Source organism: Xyrauchen texanus, chromosome 9 (assembly GCF_025860055.1).
Source record: "Xyrauchen texanus isolate HMW12.3.18 chromosome 9, RBS_HiC_50CHRs, whole genome shotgun sequence".
Lineage (NCBI taxonomy): Eukaryota > Metazoa > Chordata > Actinopteri > Cypriniformes > Catostomidae > Xyrauchen > Xyrauchen texanus.
The window spans coordinates 47311772-47339271 of NC_068284.1; the positions used below are offsets into that span (position 1 = coordinate 47311772).

The 27500-nt window shown below is 38.4% G+C and overlaps 1 protein-coding gene across 1 annotated transcript in view; it reads right to left on the reverse strand.

Annotated features, from left to right (window-relative positions):
* LOC127649452 (neurocan core protein-like) overlaps window positions 1–27500 on the reverse strand; it is a 78123-nt gene that overhangs the window by 49147 nt on the left and 1476 nt on the right. The window contains 1 exon segment of the mRNA XM_052134545.1: window positions 4808–4881. Within this exon segment, the coding sequence (XP_051990505.1) occupies window positions 4808–4874 (67 nt within the window). The 5' untranslated portion in view covers window positions 4875–4881.

The following is a 27500-nucleotide window of genomic DNA, read 5'->3' on the forward strand; positions in this document are numbered from 1 at the left end:
CCAGAATTATACAGCATTTGGCAAAGACCTTATAACTTTGTTACGCTTAGTTTTATCAACATGGGAAAGGGACCATTATACCAGTCGCACTGAGACATTTGAAATAATACCAAACATGCCTAGTCACGTTATTTGTATACATCAGACATGATATTTTGTTGCATGTAGATCTTAGGTGAGTTTGAAGTGATTCTGAGCTGAAGGGGAAGGAGGAGTAGCCCCTGATGTTTGTGAGTTTTACGAGAACGGCCCAAATTGGCCTGAGGTGAGATAGAGGTCAGATGTGAGATTTGTGTTTTATTGTCCTTGCTCAGTCGGATGTGTTGACTCATGAAAATGTTCTTCTGTGTGAGAGTTTTTATGACTTGGTTCTCGCAGAGTTCTTTGACTTTTACGACATCTTGATGTCAGCCTTACAGTGGGTAGAGTCACATGGTTCTCGCTCTCAGTGGCGCGTGTGGTGAGTTGTGCGTGGATGCTGTGGAGAATAGCGTGAAGGCTCCACACGCGCTACGTCTCTGAATTAGACCGCTCCATCTTCAACATGATTACACGTGAAGTCGGCATGACATTTACGATTGTTTCGGTACCCTAGGATTTCACACGTGCCCATATGCCCTACAACACTTCCCGCTTTGGCCACTGGGGGCAGTGTTCCGATATTTCGGTCAACGTTTACCGATTTTGATGAAAGAAAAGTCGGTCTACTCTCTCTGATTTCACTGTGAAATCGGCTGCCATCTTCACCTGGCTAATGCCGAGTATCAGGTCTGTCTCCCTCAAGACGACAAGGAACACCCACTACACAACATGCCCACTATAAGGAACAGCCCCCATGGATAATAGAGCGATTCAATTGTCTAAAATAATTTTTTAAATCCTATGCAACTTATGCTGTCTGAACTGTGTAAATATAACAATTTTAAATTATATGTCACAAATCATATTATTAAACAGGAGATATAAATGGTGACATTAAACATTTCTCTGTTTTGTTTTCCACAAGCTAACCGGTTAGCCTATTAGCTTAGCATATGTTAGCTTCTCCTCCTCTTCATTTTCATCACATTTCTCATCACTGTCGCCTCCTACTGATACGTCGGTATGATTGTATTCAATAGAACTAATAAGTTGCTGTATATTTAATAATTTTAGAAACTTTAAATGTTTTAATGTTTGAGGTTAGGTTTAGGGGTGGGGGGTTGCTGTGGGACTCAAGTAAACCCAACAAACACAGTGTTTGAATGTGACATCCAACTGTTTCAAGATTCAAACATTTTGCTGGTTATTTTAAGGGGCCGTAACTTGTAGTAGGTATGCTTTATAGTGGGTGTGTCTTGTAGTTGTCTTTCAAGATGCAGACAGACCCTTCTAAGTCTGTTTGCTATTTCACGACCCTCTTCCAAAAACACTCGAAGAATTGCTGAATGTATATTTTTAGGCTGATTTAAAGTGAAAGTCAAAAATTTACGGTGATCACTAAATTAGGAACAATTTACTGCCTTTGAATAATAAAATGTAATCATATAATCCATAAAAAGTAACTGTAGTCCGATTTTGAGTATTTTCAAATGTAATTTAATCCAATTACCAGTACTTTAATTTTGTAATCTGATTACGTAATACAGATTACATGAAATCCATTACTACCCAGCACTGACTGCAAGTTATGAAGCTATCTGGTGAAGCTATTCTGCTACAAAAAAAGATGACGTAAAACTTTGCGCAAGAAACAGCTTGTTACCGCAAAAGCGCTAGAGTTTTGTAAACAGCTACAACTAAATTAGGCCACGCCCACACTAATACGTTTCAGTTTGAAAATGCATCTTTTTCTCCATTTTGGTCCACACCGAGATGGCGTTTTTGCCCGCATAAATGGAGATTTTCGAAAAACACTCTCCCAAGTGGATGGGAAAACAGAGATATCTGAAAACTATGACGTATTTGATGTCATGTGACATAGTCATGTGATCCATTCCATCCAAAACATTCAAGATGGCGGCCAAAATCGTAGAGGCGATAATGTGTCTGAAATTCATTTTGCTAGAGTTGTTAAAGATAAACATTACTCTGTACAACCTTCACACTGCATTCCTTTGAAGGCGACGGGAAGTTTGTCTAGGGCTGTCCGGCGACAGAACATGAGGACATTTGCGCTTCAGACCGTACTTGGAATGGAGATTTTTCGCATGCGCAGGATGGGGATTTAAGAGTTTTCATACGTTTCAGTGTGGACGAGCAACTTTTGGAAAACGCTTTAAAACGGCAGTGTGGACGGAGAGCATTTCAAAAACAAAAACGCAGTTTTCAAATGTATCTGGATTAATGTGGGCGTAGCCCTAGTAGCATCACTACTTTTAGTTTAGTGCACTTCAAACAACAACATGTGAACTAGCTGAGTGTTTTAGCGGTAACCAGCTAAAACTCTATTTTTCTGCATGCCGTATGTTCTTCAGACAGCAGTAAATAATGTCTGTTCTACGGGGGGCAGCTCACAAAGTATGGGGCCATAAATTGCCCTGGCAGGGGGGGAGTGATTTCCCATCAGTCTTCAAAACAGCCCCCATCGCTAAAGAGGCTAATGAAAAAGCCGCGGACTGAGGCTGCAGTGAAAACATTTGGCCTGTTAAGCATTACAAGGCCGCTCACACACACACAGATCCGTTTAAGCAGCAGGAGGGCCTTCACTGAGGTATTCAACTCCAGCACAAAGAACCTGCCAGAGGAAATGCACAGTTCTACATCCTGCTAGTTACACACCACATCAGGCGGGTCGAGACTTATGTTGTCTCAACGCTTCCCACATGACTAACAGCGTTTCTGTGTGTATTCAGAATGCTAAAGAACTGAGATAATGGCTTTGTTGCAAACCATAATTCGCTGCCTACCTAGACAGCATTTTAGTTTGATAAGCACTTTAAAACCCACATGATAAATGCAACCCCTAAATAACTAAATAAATAACTAAAGTTTAACTTTTCTTTGGTAATTATTGACCATGGGAGTCCTAGATGTAGCACAATAGCAGGTAACATTGGATAATATACAAATATTTACACACCTTTTATCCAGCCAATTTGCTGAAACATGACTGGCTGCTGGTGGCCATGTTTTTATTTGTCTGAGTCATATTGTAGAATATGTAATCATTTGAACCCTACAAGAAGCATACCATTTTTCAACTTCATTGATAATAAAGTTGAGGAGTTATGACCATTTGTTTAGTTGAAGCGCCCCCTATAGTCAAATATTGTCGCGATTTTGTATGCAGATTCAAAATGTGCTTTTGTACATGTGTTTCGATTTTCGTAACATTAGGCCTGTTCGTTTGGTAGATATTGGTCAATACGCACAAAATGTACGACACCTGACCAATTCATTGGCTTATATCTTCGCAACGCTTCAATGAATCAAAATTCCTTTGATACATTTTTGTCAGGAGGGTTCATAGTAAACACACACCAATTTTTTTTTAAATCAGATATACGGCCTAGGAGGCTTTTTTTTGAAAATTTGAATAACTGAAAAATTTTATAAAATGCCATAAAACGAAGATAAACATTTTATAGGTTTTGGTGCAATGAATTAGAGGAAAAAATCATTTTGAGATTATTCAACTCGGTTGCGGAGTTATTGGTGAAAACGCAAAAGTGCTTGTTATAGCGCCACCTTGTGGCCTATTTTTATGAAACTTGGTGCACTGCCTCATTCTAACAATGTCTACAAATATCTCAAGTTTTGTAATGGTCGTCTATTCAGATTTGATGTTATTAGCTGCTGAAATTTGATTGGCTGCTGGCGGCCATGTTTTTTTATTTGTCCAACTGATATTGTAGGATATGTTAGCCTTTGGCCCCTACAAGATGCATACCAAATTTCAAATTCATTGATCATACGGTTGTGGTGTTATTAGTGTTTTTTTGTTGTTGTAGCGCCCCCTATAGTCGAAATATTTGGTAACTTTGCGTGCATCCTCAGAATATCCAGTTGTCTTGTTTATCAAGTTTCGTAACATTAGGCCTTTTCGTTTGGTAGATATTGGTCAATATGTACAAAATGGACGACGCCTGACCAATTCATTGGCTTATATCTTCGCAACGCTTCGACGAAACAAAATTCCTTTGATACATTTTTGTCAGGAGGTTTCATAGTAAACACACACCAATTTTTGTGCAAATCGGACATACGGCATAGGAGGAGTTTGAAAATGTAGGTTTTTCAAATTATGGAAATATTAATGACGGAAATTAAATCGGAGTACATCTTGATGATCTAATTGTTGTGCTAATTAGAGTATCAAGTTGTTAACGTAGCAACATGCTAACGTCAGACTCTACTGAAATCAGCTGTAAGAATTTGTCAAGTCTAATTAAAATAACACAACGTTACATACGAAGTTGAAAGGTCACGGTTTACATGTATAAGACCTAAAGTATTTATGTTGATTCAGTATGTAGAACAAGTGCTAATAGCGGCAGTTCAGCTAGCGTCACACCATTATCGAGTGTGCACGGCTTCTTAATGTATTAAATGTTTCTATTTTTACTGCTTATCAACAACTGACTGTAAAGAACTGTTTTGAACAAACACATTAACTGTATGACCGGATAATTTGATCGCAATTCGAAAATATTTAAACATTTTTAGATATGTTTACATGAAATTGGATTGAAAATGTGTAACAACCAGATATATTTGAGATTGGGGCATCTGGACGCCACTTGCTGAATTAAAACGTGCAGCATAGTAAGGACATGAGACAACATTGTATAACACTTAGAAAATACAAATGTGAACCCAGACTCACCACGGCCAGTACAGAACACAAGTAGAACTGCTAAAACCTGCAGACCACCAACACCCAGAGACGGCATCCTGCACCTGAAGAGAGAAAGAGAGAACAGAAAAAATGATTGTAAGAAAAATATTGGCTGCATCTCATCTAAATGTCATATTTCTTCTACTTTAGCAGTGTACACGTATGTACTTCACTCATGATGGGAAAGACAATTAAATTGAGTGTGTACTAAGACACAGCACCAGTATTGCGGCATCCTACATCTAACAAAATATGTATATGACAATAAAATTGAGTCTTGGTACCACAGACTACATGTTATGTATACTGCATGTGTTAGCATGTTAGCGTTAGCATCCTAACATATGTCTCGCTCAAGCAATCAAAAGGTCAGGCTTCAACAAACTTAAACAAGTCACGGCTCTTAAGAAACACAAGTCATGGGGTCTGGGTAGCTCAGTGAGTATTTTAGCATGATATTCATTTAAATAGGTAAATGTGCCATTTAGCCCTTTGCACCAAGAAAAGTGAAAAAATGCAGACGTCTGATCGGTCCAAAACCACTGATCTACAAATGCCCCGGAAGCTGAATAAAATAAGCCAGAAATGAATGAAAGTAGGTGAAGGCGTGCTGGTTGTCACTGCCATTCTGTGTTTTTTGTAGACACGTGTTGAACCATATGTTCCGGTACACAAAAGTAAATTATGTAAGTAGTTTGGGGTAGTATGCAATATTTTTGTTGCAAAGCAGCAGCTTCCTTCATAGAGTCCTGCCACGGACACCATACCCGTTTAATGTTTTCTGTATAGTAGACTCATGAACAGAAATTTTAACCAGTTCCAATGATTCCTTCAAGTCTTTATCTGTCACTCTAGTGTTCTTCTTTACCTCACTGAGCATTCTGCAGTGTTCCCTTTGAGTCATCTTGGCTGGACGGCCACTTCTAGAGAGAGTACCTATAGTACTAAATCATCTCCATTTATAGACAGTTTGTCTAACTGTGGACAGATGAATATCTAACGGCCACTTCTAGAGAGAGTACCTATAGTTCTAAACCATCTCCATTTATAGACAGTTTGTCTAACTGTGGACAGATGAATATCTAACGGCCACTTCTAGTGAGAGTACCTATAGTACTAAATCATCTCCATTTATAGACAGCTTGTCTAACTGTGGAGAGGTGAATATCTAACGGCTACTTCTAGTGAGAGTACCCATAGTACTAAATCATCTCCATTTATAGACAGTTTGTCTAACTGTGGAGAGATGAATATCTAACGGCCACTTCTAGTGAGAGTACCTATAGTCCTAAATCATCTCCATTTATAGACAGCTTGTCTAACTGTGGACAGGTGAATATCTAACGGCCACTTCTAGTGAGAGTACCTATAGTCCTAAATCATCTCCATTTATAGACAGCTTGTCTAACTGTGGACAGGTGAATATCTAACGGCCACTTCTAGAGAGAGTACCTATAGTCCTAAATCATCTCCATTTATAGACAGCTTGTCTAACTGTGGACAGATGAATATCTAACGGCCACTTCTAGAGAGAGTACCTATAGTCCTAAATCATCTCCATTTATAGACAGTTTGTCTAACTGTGCACAGATGAATATCTAACGGCCACTTCTAGTGAGAGTACCTATAGTACTAAATCATCTCCATTTATAGACAGTTTGTCTAACTGTGGACAGATGAATATCTAACGGCCACTTCTAGTGAGAGTACCTATAGTACTAAATCATCTCCATTTATAGACAGTTTGTCTAACTGTGGACAGATGAATATCTAACGGCCACTTCTAGTGAGAGTACCTATAGTACTTAATCATCTCCATTTATAGACAGTTTGTCTAACTGTGGACAGATGAATATCTAACGGCCACTTCTAGTGAGAGTACCTATAGTACTAAATCATCTCCATTTATAGACAGTTTGTCTAACTGTGGAGAGATGAATATCTAACGGCCACTTCTAGTGAGAGTACCTATAGTCCTAAATCATCTCCATTTATAGACAGTTTGTCTAACTGTGGACGGGTGAATATCTAACGGCCACTTCACAACACACACACACACACACACACACACACACACACGCACACACGCGCACACACACAACACACACACACACACTCTCTCTCTCTCTCTCTCTCTCTCTCTCTCTCTCTCTCTCTCTCTCACACACACAACACACACACACATGCACATTCACACACATACACACACACACATACACACAAACACACATGCCCACACACATGTACACACACACATGCACACACACACACACACACACACACACACACACAACACACATACATACACTCTTTTTCTTTCTTTCTTTCTCTCTCTCTCTCTCTCTCTCTCACACACACACTCACACAAACACATTTAGCATGCAGATTGAAAATGAAAAACAGAGGCTTTCTCTAGGGGTCGGTGTGTCCTTTAAAGGACACATGAAGCAGAAAATGAATGTTAGTGTAGTGACAGAACTCTGGTAAGAAAGTTTTTTAAATCCAACACTAGCTGCTTATCAGACAAACCAACAAAACACTTTGAGAATAGTAATCAGCCACCTCTCTCTATTTGTATAACTATTCCTTTTCATTAGCTGAACTTTCCGTTTGCTGCATCACCATGGTAGCGTCACTTTAAATCTCTTGTCTGTCTGTCTCTCTCAGTGGGTGGCCTGTCTTTCTGTATCATTCATCCTGTCTTTAATTCTGTTCAGACAGGAAATGTCTGGCTCCTGTAAAATTGCTCTGGAGTCCACCTCTTTTACATGCAATGAAACCCAGATACATATTAATAAAAAACATCATAATGGTGTAATGGCAGGAATCACTATTAATATTGCATATATTAAGGGTTAGTAATTTGGTCAAACCCCTAACACTAAGTATTAAATGTTCAGTGTGTAACTCGTCCTTGTTCTCCAGACTCGAATGATCTCTGAAATCATGCAGCTTGTATGATGTTACTTTACTAAGATATCACACTTACGCAGATGATAGCTTTCAAGCTACCTACAACATCCAATCAACTATCAAGTGATGCCCTAATGACCTCCCAGAGCAATCACCCTGAACATGCTAATAATGGCCTAACAATGCCTTAGCGACCACCCGGGACACCCTAGCAACAACCTAGAACACCCAAGCAACTACCAAGCAATGCCCTAGAAACATCCCAGAACACCATATTGAACACCTCTATCAACTGTCTAGCAGCACCCTAACAACCAACTGTAACTCCCTACCAACCGCTTTGCAACTATCTAGAACACCCCAAGCTAAGCCCTAGCAACCTCCCAAAACACCTAAGCAACACACTAGTAGCACCATAGAGACCAACCAGAGCAATGCCCTGGAAACGACCCAAAACATCCTCGTAGCTGCCTGGCAACACCCTAGAAACCACTCACAACACATTAGCAATGGATTAGCAATACTAGGCAAGGCAGACAAGTCAAGAAAACACCAAGCAACTACCAAGTTAGACCCTAGTAAAAATCCAGAACACCCTAGCAACACACTAGTAACCACCCCAAACAACCTAGCATTGCCCTAGCAACCACTCAGACCACCCAAGCAACCACCTAGCAATGCCCTAGAAATGACCCAGAATACCTGAAAAATGGATTAGCAAATACTGGGCATGGCAGAACAGTCGAGAGAAATGTTACATTTAACACGTACTGAAGGGTATTTCTTTTAAATTGCTAACAGTATCAGAACAGGGGGAAAAATCACTATTTTACTCAATAGCTGCATGCATTTTTATGCTTATTAGAGAATTGCACTTTTAGCTTGGCAACATGATAAGGTCTGTCAAAACACCTCTACAGGGAAAATATGGAGCTATAGAGAGCGAGAGAGCGAGAGAGAGAGAGAGAGAGAGAGAGAGAGAGAGAGAGAGAGAGGTTGGTTGTTTGAGAAAATGCCAGCTCACCAGTTCAAGCCAAACACAACCAGATAAAGACCGAGAGAAAAAGACAGCGAAAGAGAAAGAAAACAGAACGGACGATACGAAAGCACCAGAGAAACGAAAGCGAGAATGAAGACTTCTTTACAGGCACGGGAAGGTCATTGGAAGGCCGCTCTGAATAAAAGCATATGCTAAATGACTAAACATGTGCGTAAATGTAAATTTTCCCTTCTTTTAAAAATGTATCTTAATGTTAAACAAATTACAGATGTTACTTTTGACTCTTTGATTAAAATAAATGGCTGCTACAAAATAGCAAATAGCATGCTTCAGGGCTAGTGAATATATTGGCAGAGCAAGTAAATATATGACATACTGGATATACAATAATATAAAACACATTATAACAATTCACAATTATAGTAGATTATAGATTGATACAAAATGAAACAATACAACACAGCATGATACGATACAATATAAAACATAATGATACATAACATGATGCAACACAATACGATACAATACAATGTGATATGTAATAATATATGAAATGATACAATATAAAACAACACATAACGATACAATATGATACAATGATGATACAATATGATACATAATAATATAATTTAACAAAATAAAAAATATAATATATTTTTTTTTAAACTTGAAGATTAATGACTAATGTCTCTGAAGTCCATCCTGGATTAACGAGTTCACATAGATGCATTTGTTCTTTGTTAATTGGCTGATGAAGGCTTTTGTTGGCAACTAAATGATAGTCTATGTATTCCATTTCAAGAGTGAAGTTCATCAATAGACATAGGTGATGCAGGTTGAGATCAATGAGTTGCATCACAGTTCAACCTGCAGGTCATTCCGGTGAGGTTCGCTGGGGTCCATCCTAAGTCCAAGGTTCAGGCAGTGGCATATATGTCTTACAGCTGGAGTTGGCAGAAGTAGAAGCCTTTAGAAGCCTTTATTTTGGTCACACATTATACATACATACATTTTTGCATATATACATATCCCAGCTAAGTTGGGGTCAGACTGCAGGGTCAGCCATGATACGGCACCCCTGGAGCAGATAGGGTTAAGGGCCTTGCTCAAGGGCCCAACAGTGGCATCTTGGCAGTAATGGGGCTTGAACCCCCCACCTTCTGGTCAGTAACCCAGTAACCCAGAGCCTCAACTGCTGAGCCACCCATAATGTGAAGTCAAAAGACTGAAATGATATCTGCCTGGCACTGGCTGTATTTTGTCGTCATCTCTCAGAGACTCATAGCAGTGGAGTCTGACACCAAGCAAGAGCAGAGCTGGATCTGGCCGGCTCTGGTAACCCATACAGAGGTTGCGACATGGAAACAAATAGAATAATATTAGCGTAGATGCCATTCAATGTTATGTAGAGTTATAGATCATGATGGATGTTTTATGGTTCTGGCAGACCTAACTAAAGCAGCCTAATTGTGAGTTGAAGGATAAATTAGGTGTCTGCCTGGCTAAATAGATGATTCTTTAGTCTAGACTTAAACTGAGTGAGTGTGTCTGCATCTCGAAACTGTGTTATTGTTCTCCATAGTTTAGGAGCCAAGTATGAAAAGGATCTACCTCCTTTTGAGGATTTTGATGTTCTTTTTTTAATGTTATTTTTTTATCCCCATTTCTCCCAATTTGGAATGCCCATTTCCAAATACTTAGAAGGTCCTCGTGCTGGCACGGTTACTCGCCACAATCCGGGTGGCGGAGGACAAATCTCAGTTGCTGTAAGTGGGGGCCAGAGCAAATTACAGTGTCTGACATAATTTTTCCATGTTCACACACCTCTTTAACATTATCTTTAGTGATCTCCGACTGGCGAAGCCGGACATCATAAGTGCTTACATGAATAACAATTTTAGAAAATCTACGTTTAGCATTAGCCAGCATTTGACTTGATGTCAGACGCTCTGGTACCCGAAATGCATTTGACAATAGTGGCTGGAGTCTCTATTTCCACATTCCTTACTAGCATTCGGATGCGGGTCTCTAACACATTAACCTTCTCCATCAGTCTGACTAATTCCTTACATTTATCACATGTGCATCCCTCACTGCGGACGAAAGAAGCTATAGTAAACATGTGGCATGTAATGCAGGAAGCAATAACATGAGCGGATGCCATGATTTACCGCAATTGTTTGTTGTTGTTCTTGAGCGGTGAGAGTTTGAGATCTATGTGCTTCCCAATCATCAGATGTTTGAGATTGATGCAATAGTCCGTGTAAAACACAGTGGAGAAAAAGAATGCACGCAGTCGAGATGCGATACAATACGATACGATACAACACATATCGTTAAGGTAGAACACAATGCATTATGATTTGATACGATACAATGCGATGAAACTATATTAATCCCCAAGGGGCAACTATAATCTCAAAACATTTGTCATAAAGACCATCTGAGCTATGTTAATGCTCTTCATATTCATTTTAAAGCTCTATACTCTCACTGTACTGTGTAAACAATTGACTCATTCGTGACTATTTTTATTCATCCTATTAGGTGAATCATCTGAGACAGAGCTGATACTACATTAAAGTCTACTGCACTATGAAAGAGAAACATCTGAGCAATAATATTTACCTCTGGGAATGAATCAAAAACAAAATACAATTTTAAAGCGACTTTCAGTGCACTTATTACAGGGACAATCCCCCCGGAGGAACCTGGACACAATGGTGGTGGCTGTTGGGATCGAACCAGCAACCTTCTGATTACATGGTATGTGCTTTAGCCCACTACGCCACCACCACATCACATACTTGTGTGATATTTGTCTTAAATGTCAAGTGAGTCACGTTAATGTGAATACCAATGAAACATTGAGAATCTGCCTCACTTCTCCATTAGTTGTTGTGTTGATAACTGAATTTATGAATATTCTTATCCCTGTAAACTCTCATCGTTAAAAATGCCAACGCTTCTTTACTTTCTCAAGAGGCTCAGAATTCATTTTAGATATTCAAAGTGCCTTTACTAAGTTTGCAAAGTCACTCATGACAATCGAAAGCACTCTGCATGTCTGAAATTAATTTTGAGCCTTTTGTGAAAATAGTGAAGCGTTAATTCCACTTGGCATTTACCGATTTAATCTCGCTCTCTTTACTCTGTTTCTACACCCTTGATCCCAAAAGATTGCTCCAAAACACACACTGCACAAACTCAGCCACCCGTCTCCCTCCCTCTGTGACTGCATCAAAGCGAGACGTGGCTGACACTGATGCTGTCAGATGTCTTTTGGATGTGCTCGGCGCGGTGCATGTCGGCAGCAGTAATTGGCTGCCACTGGATCATTCGCTTTGTGTCGCAGCTGCAGTTTGTGTTTGATTGGTTTGTGTGTGTGTCCACTCTCAGTGCCAGTTTGTCTGAGGGCAAGAGTGTTGATATGAAAACTCCAGTTTCTAGGAAATCAGCCATTTGGTTTCAAAACCAGAAACTATGGAGAGATACCAACATGCTTTTGAAGTCTGTGTGCTGAATTGTGACTGAATCAATGTAATCTGTACTTCAAACTCAACTCTTGAAATCTTTAGCTCTCTTCTAAAGGCTTATAAACTGCCCACCTAGACAACAATTTTAGGCTGCTTATTATATTCTTGTGAAATGCATACTGTAAGTATGGTACTGTTAGTTAAGTAATATATTTACTGAACCTAATCTCATGAACATTACATGACAAAATGATATTAACTAGTTCGTGACACGTTTAGTCCTAGCATCTACGTTTTTAGTCCTATCTTCAAAAGCATGTAATTCTGGTTCTGTTTGCTCCATCTTCCTGCAAAAAGTCTTATTTTATTCCAATACATGTAAGCAAGTACTAGGAAAATGTATTTTTGTAGGTGGTGCTTTAACTCGGCTGAGCAATCACACCATTGACATCCAGCCTATTTTGGATCGCATACATGTTCCACACTGTTTCATTGGATATCTCGGCCTCTGAATGGTCTAGAAGCTCAATCTTGGACTCAAGGGACAGCATGCCATATTTTGCCAATGATTTGTTCAGGATGCTTTTTCTGCTGCAATTGTGTTCTGGACATCTGAGATATAACAGTGGATTATTTTACCAAGCAAGCTCACAGACAAGTACAAAAAAATGGCTAATTTTGAAGAAAACAGCCAAAGGTAAGAGCTGATATGAAGTTTTGGCTACTTTGGGGCTTTACGGAAATCATATTTCACTTTGTGATACTTTTGATAATTATTCAAACTGTGGTGTTAAGGTACACACTGCCAGCGACATCGCGCGCGACAGCGACTCCATCCCATTCATTTTCAATGGGAGCACAGCGACTTCCGGCGACACGAGCTGTCGAAACCGTTGGCGACTAGATGTGGGCACGTCCAGCGACGCGACGAAGTTGAGACAAGTTCACCTTTATTCAAATGAAGAGCGACTTACGGAAGTGACAGCCAATGGGAGAGAAGACGGGAGAGCTCACGTGATCCTTCTCTGCGTGGAAAGGTGTATCTGAGATCGCGGGGATTTTATGGACCCAGACAGACCGGCGTTTGCGTTTTCGCCGCAGATAAACAGCCGCTATGGCAGTTTTTAGTGGCAAGAAAAGCGATTTGCTGTCAAGAGCAATGGAATGACATCCGTGAATGTCATTTATAAACGTTACTAGGCAACCAGTAGTGGGAACGCCCACTAGCGACTTCACCGCCAGCCACTGGCGACCTGCAGCGACAAAGTCACTGGCAGTGTGTACGCAGCTTTAGAGAAACAAAATAAACGGTACAGTCACATTCCTGAGAACGAGAGCTTTCATTTGACACATGACTTGCCTATTTAAGTGTGTTTTGAAAAACTGTTATATTCATGCACATCATCACCTCTAGGTGGCGCTGATTTGTGACGTGTTTTTAAGGCTTTATTTTGTTATTTTATATAAATGCAGAAGTGATGTTATCTCTGAAAAGTTCATATTCTCAGCTTTCAAGTTATACCAAATATGAGTGACAAATGTATGCGGGAACTTTTACAATGAATCAGAATCGGTTTTATTCGCCATATACATTTATATGTATTAGGAATTCTTCTTGGTGTTTGATCACATTCAGCACACACATCTCAGACAACACAACACAATTATATATTATACTGTTCAGATTTACAAATATACAAATATTGCACCTATTGAGTTTAAATCAACAAAACAGACTTCCCTACACTAAACCTTAAACCTAAACCTACCTGATAGTGTCATAACAGCAAATTTGAGATGAAGAACACAACTGCTTAATTTTGTGATGCTTCAATGACAGGAGGAAGCGGTAAGAGCCATCACCTAGTGATTACTGACTCTAAACACCTGTGTGTCTCATTTCAGTGATGGCGGAGACAGACTTTGACGAGGAGGAGGGCGGGGCCGGGTCATGAGTGCACACGGTTGGCCCCCCAATCAGGCTAATCAGCTGAGGAGAGGGATAAAACCGAGCCGGATGTGGCAGTTCTGGAGAGACAGACACACACGGCAGCTTCGTGGGGCTCTCTCTCTCCCGAACTGCCACATCCGGCTCAGTTTTATCCCTCTCCTGGATTGGAATCCAAAGGCAGAAAGTCACCACTAGATCAATCAGTCATGTTCTTAATCAAAGTGCTGATCTATGTATTCATCTACTGACAAACACAATCCCAAAACCGATAGTATCTCAGCGAGTGACGCTGACGATCACCCCTGGAGTCGCGAGTTTGAATCCAGGGTGTGCTGAGTGACTCCAGTCAGGTCTCCTAAGCAACCAAATTGGGACAGTTGCTAGGGAGGGTAGAGTCACATGGGGTAACCTCCTTGTGGTCGCAATTAGGGGTTCTTGCTCTCTGTGGGGTGTGTGGTAAGTTGTGCTTGGATTGTGGAAAGTTCAATCGAGTCCACACACAAGATAATCAGATGTATAGATCATTAGATAATCCACATGAAGCACAATGTTACATATGACCACCAGGAGATGGCGCCAAATACATGACACAGACTCAATGATGACTCAAATGACACAGAATGAAACTCATTCTGTGAAATCTCATGACTAAAATCATGTGTGCATGCTATGCAAACCTTTAGTCATTGTTGTGTTTGCATGTGTAATTAGTTCTTATGTACAATTATTATCTTTTATTTGTTTGGAGATGTTTTTGGATACTATGATAAATTATATTTGTAATGGTTTAACCTTTGATTGCTTTGTCGTATCAACAAAATTTTTGTCAGATACAGTTGACATGATTGTTTTTTTTCAGCAGTGTCTTAGTCTGAGAATCTCAGAATATATCATAATCTATATCATAAAAAATGTGAAAAGCTTTCTTAACAATGATACCAAACACTTGACCCCCCTTATTTTTTCTGTCGAGTTATAAGCCTTTAATTTTTGGGTATGCCACCGAAACAGAAAATCTTCAAAAAAAACCTTCAGAGCTTAAAAAAAAAACGGTGCTAAAACTTGTGAAATAAAAATTCAGTAAATCAAACAAGTCATTATTTTCGGATCCCACCATGAAGGAAAAAAATAAAAAAGGCAATTTTGAATTTATCTCACAATTGTGACTATTTTGCTATTATGACTTCATCTCTGAAAACTGCGACTCACGCTCACGAGAATGAAAGTCGCAAACGCGAGATATAAAGCAAGAATTCAATGTTTTATTATTGTAATCCGTGGTGAGATCTGGCTTCCATACTTTACTGATATTGTTTCTTATTTGTACAGTATTGCTTTGGCTATAGTGTATGTCTAATATCTAAAACAAACCCAGACACGTACAGATGCAGCAGAACAGCTCTCACAGGTTGGCAGAAGACAAGAGAGTGTTAAATCAGTCTCTGCAGCTGTATACACACTCAGTGACTGTACAGATGTCTATAGTGCGAAGGCGCATTAATCTTTCCTGCTAAGAGCAGATAAACAAAAGGAGCCATTCTTCCTGACTAAATCAAGGCTGTCTCATGCTACTCAAGAGGAAGTTAAAAAGCTCTTCCAAGCTCACATCTACAGACGGCGGCTTTAAAGACATTAAACATATTTTGGGGGCTTTTCATAATCTAAAGAACATGTTATCTTAATTTCAAAGCGTCATATCTAGGGATGTCCTGGTATAAAAAATTTAGAATTTAGGTCAACAGTTTATTTCAATTTGATCAAAAATGATTATTCAGTCATTGTTTACTCACCGCTGTGTTGTTGTAACTCTATATGACTTTCTTTCTTGTTCTGAACACAAAGGGAGAAATTGTGCATAAATGTTGTACTCAGTGATGTCACAATGGCAGTTTATGGTGACCATCTCTTCAAGCTTCAAAAGAACACTAAAGTATCATTCAGAAGTCTAATTAATTATTCATGAGCTCATGATTGTTATGAAAGTATATGATAAGATTTGATGAGAAACTGAAATCTGGTGTATTATTTAGTGAAAGTGTTCACTGACCGTTGATCTCCTGTGTGCGTTCATGATTTGACAATGAGGCGTTCAAGTGAAAATTCGTTTTGCTTTTCTAAAAACAGTGATAGTGACAACAGAACACAACACATCTGCACATAAAACAGAGAACAGAACTCACTAAATATGTCTGAAGAGTTTGTAGTTGAAGAATTGATGCATTTCTATGCCCAGCCTTATTTTTTGTGAAAGTTTTTTGAGTTTGCTTTGCTATGCCGAAAATATAAAACAAGCGATCGATAGACTGTATCGTCACCCTTCACGGCTGGTAAGAACAAAAACTCTGATTAACATAGCAAATGTATCTTTTATCCCGTGTTGTTTGCCGTCAGATGAGGACACGATGTGACTGTTGCGTCCTGTAGCCTCCACTATGTTTCTGTTTGATTTACGAATACTCTGTTCATAAAAACAAGGCTGGGCATAGAAATGCATCAATTCTTCGGCTACAAACTCTTCAGACATGTTTAGTAATTTCTGATCTCTGTTTTATGTGCATGTAACACAGTTAAAGGATGGGCAAGGAGGAGGCGAGAACCGGCTTGTCAACATAAATAATAATTTAATAAGAAACTTAAAACACAACATAAACAAACACACATGCGGACATGCCCGTAATTCTCTCTCTCTCGAACAATCGTCACCAGCCGCCTTTATCCCTCACGCGCCTCATCAGGCCGATTGGGGACCGGGCGCGCGATATTCCGACCCGGCCCCGCCTCCCTCCGCTCCACAGTGCAGTTGTGTTGTGTTCTGTTGTCACTATCACTGTTTTTAGAAAAACAAAATGTGTTTTCGCTTGAACGCCCCATTGTCAAATCATGAACGCACACAGGAGATCAACGGTCAGTGAACATTTTCACTAAATAATACACCAGATTTCAGTTTCTCATCAAATCTTATCGTATACTTTCATAACAATCATGAGCTCATGAATAATTAATTAGACTTCTGAATGATACTTTTGTGTTCTTTTGAAGCTTGAAGAGGTGGTCACCATAAACTGCCATTGTGACATCACTGAGCACAACATTTATTCACAATTTCTCCCTTTGTGTTCAGAAAAAGAAAGAAAGTCATATAGAGTTACAACAACACATGCGTGAGTAAACAATGACTGAATTTACATTCTTGGAATAACCAATCGTTTAACTTGTATTGAATCTGGAACATTGCTTTAAGCTGGGACAAGAGAACGTAGTATTGTGACATTCAAAGTAATACACACTTCATCTTTAATACATACAGTGTGTGTTGTATATTTACAGCAACATACATTTTTGATCATTGATTCAACCAGACACATATGTCAGGCATATTTACAGAGCTAGTCGATGAGAATCACACAAATGAATGTCTAGCCACTGGCCAGAAGTGTCTCACAGCCATTTTGCACAGCTGAGAACATCATTAAAACACGAGAATCACCTCTGAACCAGGAGTAACCTCAGATAATGAACCTCTAAACCAGCCAACATGCTAACATGCTAATTAGCATTAACCACCCCAATAACTGTCCCAACGTAGCAGCGTGTTTTGATGTATTTGATACATTGCTTATTATAGCCAGCGATGGCTCACGGTGTCAAGTGTTCACCAGCAGTCTGGTTGCCATGGTTTCTACGGAATACCGAGAGACAAACCGTGGAGAAAGAAACGCCACATGGTGTTTTGCATATGATTATGAGATCACACTCGCTGACGATGACAGTCTGTGTGTTAACACATTTATAACGCAGCTTTATAAAGTCTGTTTAAAAAGAGAAAGATACTGTATTTAGCAGTAATGTTTGCATATATATTTATATGTATAAATTCACTATTTATAGTGAATTCATTCCAGAAAATCTCTTTTTATAGGCCTCAAAATAATGATTTATATTATTATTGAGTATTTTAATATTAATTTATCATTCTAAATAAAGAATACTTAACATTATAAATGATATACTAAACATGCAGTAGCGACTGTTTAATAAATGCACAGTAAAAAAAAGGTTTTTGCCTTAAAAAACACTTTTTACGTGATTTAACCGACCTAATGTAGTCAGGTTGATTCGGACATAAAATTATATTTTGACTTGAATAAAACAAGTTAATTTAGATGTCACATGAAGGGTTACTTGACGAAACATTTTACAGTGTGTATACATAACTGTCATTTTAATATACTGTAATTATCACATTTCCGCTCTGTTGAAAACACAAATACTGCTGTGATCAATGAACTAAAACATACTTGAAAGTGTCTGACTGTGTGTCACGTGAGGAGAATGGACAATGACCAAACACAAAGAAACACTGTCATTCCTTTGTCTTTTTACTGGCCATAACACAGGCTGTTGTGATTGGCTGAGGAGGGGCCATGCAAGGTGCCAGCCTGCCATTGGGAGTAACTTGGGGTTCAGTGTCTTGCCACAGGACACTTCGGCATGTGGGTTGTGTGGGCAGGGAATGGAACCGCCAACCATGCGATTAGAGGCCGACCCGCTCTACCACCTGAAAAATGGCAATTATTTTTTAGAAAACTAAGGTAAAAGCAGATATAAAATATAGCATTATAATTTTTATTACAAGGTGGCACTGTCCCGAGACTTTTTGGGTCACTTCAGAGCATGGTGCCAAAGACACATACCGAGTTTCGTAACTATACGCCAAGTCGTTCGTGAAATACAGCGTTTTATGACTAAATAAAAAATGGCCGACATCCAAAATGGCCGACATAGGAAAATGTGGCATTGTTAAATAAAAAATGGCCGACATCCAAAATGGCCGACATAGGAAAATGTGGTATTGTTCGACTCAGTATGTAGCACTTGATCTAAAGAGACCATTTGCATTATTTTTCGTCAAAAGTGTTCAAATATTATTAGCCAAGAAATATATTTTTGGTATCTCCTGACCACTAGGGGGCAGTATGCCAAAATGCCACAGGTAACCTCAGGGCCTAGTGGTGATGACATTTACCAAGTTCTGTCCCAATCCCTCAAACATTGCGGAGATACAGCCTCAAGTTCAATTCTGCACGTTCTTCGTCAAATTCGTTGAAGCGTCATTCGACAACAGTATGGTTTATCAAACTTCTGTGAATAACTTTTTTGTCGTGAGTGCCTCTAGATGATGCAGACCCATTTTCGTGCAAATCGGACCAACGGCCTAGGACGAGTTTGAAAAAGAAGCTTTTTCAGAAAATTCAAAATGGCGGAAACATTTTCATGCCGGAAAATGACGTCATAGGGTGGAATTCGTCTTGAGCCAAGGAATCAGAGGGAAAAATTATTTTGAAAGAACTTAATTTCTAGGACTCAAAAGTTGTTAACACAAACCTGAGTGCAAATTTGGGCAGTCGGTGGCGATAGAGAGTTTGTGGTAGAGACGCCAAATTTGCTGTGGTGACACATCGGACTGTCCTCATCTGTGTGCCAAATTTCATAACTTTCCTGCAAGTGGTTCTATGGGCTGCCATAGACTCAATAGCGGAAGAAGAAGAATAAGAAGAAAACTAACGTAAACAATAGATATCTTTCGCCCCTAGGGCTTGACCCCTAATTATATTCTGTAATTACAGAAGCAGTTATCAGAACATAAAAGAGATGTTTGTATTTGATGACTTACAGGAATCATATTTCACTTTGTGATTGATGGAATTAGGAAAAACTTCCATTTTACACATTTAAGTGGATAGAACACAATGAAATTAAGTTGTGACAAAATGTTCTAGAATTGTGTTGTTTTAGTTCATTTTAATGAAGTAAATGAAACATGTTTTTGTGTGTGCTTTGAAGCATGTTTCTATTTTCATTTTAGATGAGATTTTGCTACTTTCAAGTACAATGTTTCCTTATATTGTAATATCACATGAAAAATATTCACAGTACAATGAAGTGGCTGGTGGTTTTCTGGTCAAAGTGTAAAGAGTTCTAGATATGACTCGAGTCCCTGCTTCAATGTCAGTGAATTATTCTCCAGTGTGTTCCACTACAGTAATGAAATCAGTGAATGAATCATCTGTAGCAGAACAGTAAACACGTGGGAGCTGTCCAGTGCTGAAATACAGTCATAGTTAAACTGGGACATTTTTAATCCTGGGTTAATGTAATCCTGCATTATCTTGTTTCATGCTTCACGCTATTCATACTTAAAACTAAGTTATGAATTAATCCTGAGTAATTAGGATTTGAGATTTCACCCTGTACACATGTAAACCCTGGATTACCCTGTAATGTGCATGTTTACAAGGTTAACCCTTAAACCCATACTTTGGGTCTTTAGTGACCCTGGACCTCATTCCACCTCCTTTACCGCATTCATTTTTTGGAGTTATGCTCACACCGCTTTAGTACTCCTCAACCTTTGACTTATGAATCGTCTAACAATAACAAATGCCAAAATTGCAATAATAATAATAATAATAATAACTACATGAAAAGTTTTTAAAAGCTCTTCAGTGAGTGAGATTGAAAGACTGAAATATTACAAGATAGTATGTTTTAGCATGTAGCTAGGCATATCTAACATGTTTTATCATATAGCTGGATGTTGCTAACATGTAGTTATGTGTTGCTAGTATGTTTTAGCACTCAACTTGCAGTTGCTAGCATGTAGTTATGTGTTGCTAATATGTTTTAGCACTCAACTTGCAGTTGCTAGCATGTAGTTATGTGTTGCTAATATGTTTTAGCATGTAGCTAGGGGTTATTAGCATGTAGTTATAATGTGCTAGTATGTATTTGCATGTAGCTAGCGGTTGCTAGCATGTAATTTTGTGTTGCTAGTATGCTTTAGAATGTAGCTAGGGATGTTAGCATGTAGTTATGTGTTGCTAGTTTGTTTTAGCATGTAGCTAGCAGTTGCTAGCATGTAGTTATGTGTTGCTAGTATGCTTTAGCATGTAGCTAGAGGTTGATAACATGTAGTTATGTGTTGCTAGTATGTTTTAGCATGTAGCTAGGGGTTGATAGCATGTAGTTATGTGTTGCTAGTCTGTTTTAGCATGTAGCTAATGGTTAATAACATGTAGTTATGTGTTGCTAGTATGTTTTAGCATGTAGCTAGGGGTTGTTAAAATGTAGTTATAAGTTGCTAGTATGTATTTGCATGTAGCTAGCGGTTGCTAAAATGTAATTTTGTGTTGCTAGTATGATTTAGCATGTAGCTAGCGGTTGATAGCATGAAGTTATGTGTGGCTAGTATGATTTAGCATTTAGCTAGGGGTTGATAGCATGAAGTTATGTGTGACTAGTATGTTTTAGCATGTAGCTAGTGGTTGTTAACATGTAGTTATGTGTTTTTTGTATGTTTTAGCATTTAGCTAGGGGTTGCTAGCATGTAGTTATGTGTTGATAATATGTTTTAGCATGCAAATTGCGGTTGTTAGCATGTAGTTATGTGTTTCTAGTATGTTTTAGTGTGTAGCTAGGGGTTGCTAACATGTAGTTATGTGTTGCTAGTATGTTTCAGCATGTAGCTAGGTGTTGTTAACATGTAGTTATAAGTTTATAGTATGTATTTGCATGTAGCTAGGGGTTGATAGCGTGCAATTTTGTGTTTTAGTATGCTTTAGCATGTAGTTAGGGGTTGCTAACATGAAGTTATGTGTTGCTTGTATGTTTTGGCATTTAGCTAGGGGTTGCTAGCATGTAGTTAAGTGTTGCTAGTTTGTTTTAGCATGTAGCTAGGGGTTACCTAGCATGTAGTTATGTGTTGCTAGTATGTTTTAGGATTTAGCTAGGGGTTGCTAGTATGTGGTTATGTGTTGCTAGTATATTTTAGCATGTAGTTAGGGGTTACTAGCATGTAGTTATGTGTTTCTAGTATGTTTTAGCATTTAGCTAGGTGTTGCTAGCATGTAGTTATGTGTGGCTAGTATGATTTAGCATGTAGCTAGGGGTTGTTAACATGTAGTTATGTGTTTTTTGTATGTTTTAGCATTTAGCTAGGGGTTGCTAGCATGTAGTTATGTGTTGATAATATGTTTTAGCATGCAAATTGCGGTTGTTAGCATGTAGTTATGTGTTTCTAGTATGTTTTAGTGTGTAGCTAGGGGTTGCTAACATGTAGTTATGTGTTGCTAGTATGTTTCAGCATGTAGCTAGGTGTTGTTAACATGTAGTTATAAGTTTATAGTATGTATTTGCATGTAGCTAGGGGTTGATAGCATGCAATTTTGTGTTTTAGCATGCTTTAGCATGTAGTTAGGGGTTGCTAGCATGAAGTTATGTGTTGCTTGTATGTTTTAGCATTTAGCTAGGGGTTGCTAGCATGTAGTTATGTGTTGCTAGTTTGTTTTAGCATGTAGCTAGGGGTTACCTAGCATGTAGTTATGTGTTGTTAGTATGTTTTAGCATGTAGCTAGGGGTTGCTAGTATGTGGTTATGTGTTGCTAGTATATTTTAGCATGTAGCTAGGGGTTACTAGCATGTAGTTATGTCTTTCTAGTATGTTTTAGCGTGTAGCTAGGGGTTGCTAGCATGTAGTTATGTGTTGCTAGTATGTTTTAGCATGTAGCTAGGCACAAAGTATTTGAAAATGTAATGAGGCATAAGAGTTTCACAAAAGATATCACCAATGTCTCAAAATGTGCTCATGATTTACCAGCATCAACACCAAGAGCAGCATCTACATTCTGCAAAATCAGTAAATGATTACAGAACTTAAATTTGTCATATCCCTTTAAGAGTGAAATCAGTCAGCAATAACCACAGAATCAAGCTGAAATGTTCTGAACGAATGTAACATTTATACATCTGACTGACCTTCACAGTTCAGAGTTCTGTCATAATGAAAGAGACAGAGAGAGACGTGATATCTGTGATAGTGTGCTTGTGTCGTCTTGTGTCTGGCGTGCCGCCAGAGTCCGTCCAGTGAACTTACACTTATCAAGACAATTAATTATGCATGTGAACCACTGAAGAACGCTGAGCTGACGGCATGTCCTGATTCACTGAGATGCTCGTGTGATTGCACACAATGTTACAAGTGTGTGTGTGGTGAGATCTCTACACTTTCCGAGAGTTGTTCATGTGTTCTGTATGATTTATTGTGTGTTGCTATGCGGTTGTTAGGTTGTAGATGGTGTTTGTCAAGGCATTGTTACAGTATGGTTATTATGTTGTTCTTAGTGGTCTTAAGTATGTTGCTGGGGTGTTCTGTGTGGTTGCCAGGGTGTTGCTATAGTGTTGCTAAGATGTTCTTAGGGGTTTTAAGAATGTTCCTGGGGTGTTCTGTGTGGTTGCCAGGGTGTTGCTATGGTGTTGCTAAGATGTTCTTAGGGGTTTTAAGAATGTTCCTGGGGTGTTCTGTGTGGTTGCCAGGGTGTTGCTATGTGGTTCCTAAGATGTACTTAGGGGTTTTAAGAATGTTCCTGGGTGGTTGCTAGGGTGTTGCTATGTGGTTGCTACGGTTTTCTAATGCCGGTTTCATATATCCTGCGTGAGCGGATCATGAGCAGTGCATTTTTGTTTTGGGGCCATGTAAACAGATTAGACTCTTCACATTGCAAGTGTGAGTCACGAGGTGAAGCGTCCCAGACGTGGCAGTGAGTGAATAGTATTGGCACCAAGCCTATTTTTAACAAAACCTACTATACATTACAATTTATAGATCTGCATAAAAACAAATAATCTGCAGGACTTTTGTCCATGTTGTATATATACAGAGACAGTTTAGAAGAGATGGACCACTGGTATTAAAATGAATGGGAGAAACTGGAACGCCTGCTTTAAAGTAATCTGAGGTAAAGCAGCACATTTTATGAAACTATTGTTGTCAGATTTAAATACTGACTTTTAATATGTTTTTTGATCGTAATCACGACCAACCGTTTCGGAAATTTCAGTCTTTCTCCATTCAAGTAGATAGGAGCTGCACCTTTATGCCACTTGTTTACAAAGAAAAAGCTGCCCAGCCTGCCCAAGAGCGTTCCAAACATGACCACTGAGTGATGCTTTGTCAGAAAAGGTGTTCAACTTGGTGGTTGCTAGGGTGTTGCTATGTGGTTGCTAAGGTGTTCTTGTTGGTTTTAAGGATGTTGCTTGCCAGGGGCTCCTGTTCTTAGTGATCTTAAGTGTGTTGCTAGGGTGTTTTGTATGGTTGTCATGGGTGTTGCTATGTGGTTGCTAAGGTGTTCTTATTTGTTTTTAGAGTGGTTTTGGGGGGGTTGCCAGGGTATTGCTATGTGATTGCTAAGGTGTTCTTTGTGGTTTTAAGTATGTTGTTAGGGTATGTTGCTTGGGTGGTTGCTATGGCATTGCAGGTGTTTGCTAGGCTTTTCTGGATGGTTGCTAGGGGATTGGTATGTGTTATAAGTTGTTTTAAGGATGTTGCTAGCCAGGGTGTTCTGAGTGATTGACATGGTGTTACTATGTGGGTACTAGTAGTTATAAGTATGTTGCTAGGGTGTTCTGGGCGGATGACATGGCATTGCTATGTTGTGGCTAAAGTGTTTTTATTGGTTTTAAGCTTGTTGCAAGGGTGTTTTGGATCATTGCCAGGGTGTTGCCATGTGGTTTCTACTGTGTTCTGAGTGGTTTTAAGTATGTTGCTAGGGTGTTATGTGTGGTTGCTATGGTGTTGCAGGTGTTTGCTAGATGGTTGCTAGGGTGTTATGAGTGTTTGCTATGGTGTTGCAGGTGTTTGCTAGATGGTTGCTAGGGTGTTTTAGATTGTTGTCAGGGTGTTGCTATGGTGTTCTTAGTTGTTTTAAAGAGTGATGCTAGGGTATTCTTGGCAGTTGCCAGGGTGTTGCTATGTGGTTGCTAAGGTGTTATGAGCGGTTTTAACCTCTTTGAACATGTAATACTTAGTGTCAGAGGTTTGACTGAATGACTTACACTCAGTCTGAGCAATAATAACAGTGATGTTTGGCGTTTTCCTGATTTAAAGCTCCTCTACACTGCAGAAAGTCCATCATGCAGATGGTCAGCAGTATAAACCGATCAATACATCAGAGCTCATTCAACTGAAAGTTTAAAGCACAAGGCAGAACGGCAGTGTGTTTGATAAAGAAACATCACGTCTGCTTCACTTTATCAGTTCCTGATCCTTAAAGATGCAGGACTTATATACAGCAAATACAGACAAAGACTTGAGCAAACAGCTGCTGTCACATACTGAACACAAACACAGAGAAACGCTCGTATAATATAACATGCACCAATATAGAATAATAAACAACTCACAATGCAGCTTCTACATAAAACATAAGCGCTGATATTATCATCTGTCAAGATTCTGATCGATACCCATAAATTACAAAATTATTGGTTAATCTCAAAAATAAATTTCCATGTTATTTCACTCCCAAAATCAAAAGAAATCAATTAAAGGGGTTTTAATTGATTAAAAATCTATAAATTCTAGAATTCTATTTGCAAAAAGAAAATAAATTCCTTTTTATCAAAAAATAATTATTATTACTGAAATCAAACTTTTTGTAAAAAATGATCCAGTCTAAAAATGATATATATATTTTTAATTATCATTAAAATAAGATTAAATTATAGCCATAACCTAAAAATACTTTATATAATAATAGGTGATATCATAAAAATGTGTGGTATAATTAAATAAATAAAATAAATAATTAAATTAAATCAAATAAAAAATGTTGCATTACAGTAAATAGAATTGGAGGAAAATGTGCTTAAATTTAATGAAAATAATGTTCAATTTAAATGGTATGGGATATAAAAAATACAATTACAAATAATTAATTAATCCAATTTAAATATTATTTTTTTCATTGCAATAAGTAGGACTGAAGGGAACATGCTTAATTGTTTAATTGTCATAAACATTTAAAAATGTAATCAATAAATAAATAAATAAAAATAATCCTGTCCAAATATTTTTTTTTTAATTATCATTAAAATATACGTAAATTATAACCATAACTTAACAATGCTTTTCAATTTAAACTATATGTGATATAATAAAACATTTTATCTAATTAAAAGTTATAAATAAATAAAAAATAAATAAATTTTTTGCATTACAGTAAATAGAATTGGAGGAAAATGTGCTTAAATTTAATGAAAATAATGTTCAATTTAAATGGTATGGGATATAAAAAGTGTGATATAATACAATTACAAACAAATTAATTAATTAATCTTCTGTTCAATATCTGTCCAGTCCGGCTGAATGAAAGAACAGCAGATATTAATCAATAGTTCAGGAGTGTCCGTGGATATACTGATGTGTAAGAGTTTTACAAATGAGTTACTGTGTCTTTAAGGAAGACAAAGAGACAGACAGCTGCAGGAGAAGAGAGACAGGAGTCGTACAGTATTGATCAGTTGCTGAAGAACAAAGACCATCAGATCGATCGTATTTGTGAACGACTCAAACCTCCTGACCTTGAGCCCTAATTTCTCTTGGGTCACCCTGACCTATTCACCCCTCGCTCCCTTCACCCCTAAAAGCCCATCTCATTTTCAGACCCCAGTCAGCCCATCAGCTAGACCAGGACCCCTTGACAATTCTTTTACATGCTTTGTCTATGAAGGTATCATCCATAATAAAATTATTATCTCTATCTCTCAAATTTCTTTCTCTCTCTCTTAAACTTTTTTTTCAAAAAAAAAAATTCTCAGAATTGTTTTTTTTTCTCAAAAACGTTTTCTAAAAAAAAAAAAATTCTCAAAAAAAAATTCAACAATTTTTTTTCTCTAAAAAACGTAAAAAAAAAAAAAAAAGTAATCATTTTTTTTTCTCTAAAATATTTTTTTTTCTCTAAATATTTTTTTTTCCTTCAAATTTGAGAGAGAGAGAAAAAATGTATTTGCCTGAAAAAAAAATGTTACAATGCGATTCTGGGCTTCCGTAGGCGAGTAAAAGAAGACAATCCAGACACAATCCCATCAGAAATGATGGACAATAGTGGCATCTGTCTGAGTGGCCTGTGATTATGATGTCACAGCTCTTCGGTCAGTGTGTAATAGAGTTCTGGGCAGCGCCCTGAAGAGGTGTTGGGATGAATATATAATGCTGCAGCTGCCGGGACTTTTGATCTCCCTTCAGAACTTCAGTACAGCTGCCACAGTGGACGGGATCATAGTGTACACCTCTAGCCAGAACTGCAGCTGCCTGTCGAGCACACTTCCTAATGCTCACGGACACAGATATCTCTCTTCCCTCATCAAGACACATATAACCTCAAGTGTAGCAGTTTCACAATACACAATTCAAAGCAGCTTTACAGAAAATGATGCTTGAGTGAAATTCACAAGGGCTTGGTGCAAAACTGCTTTCAAAGGTGTCAAAAATGCTACAAACTTTTG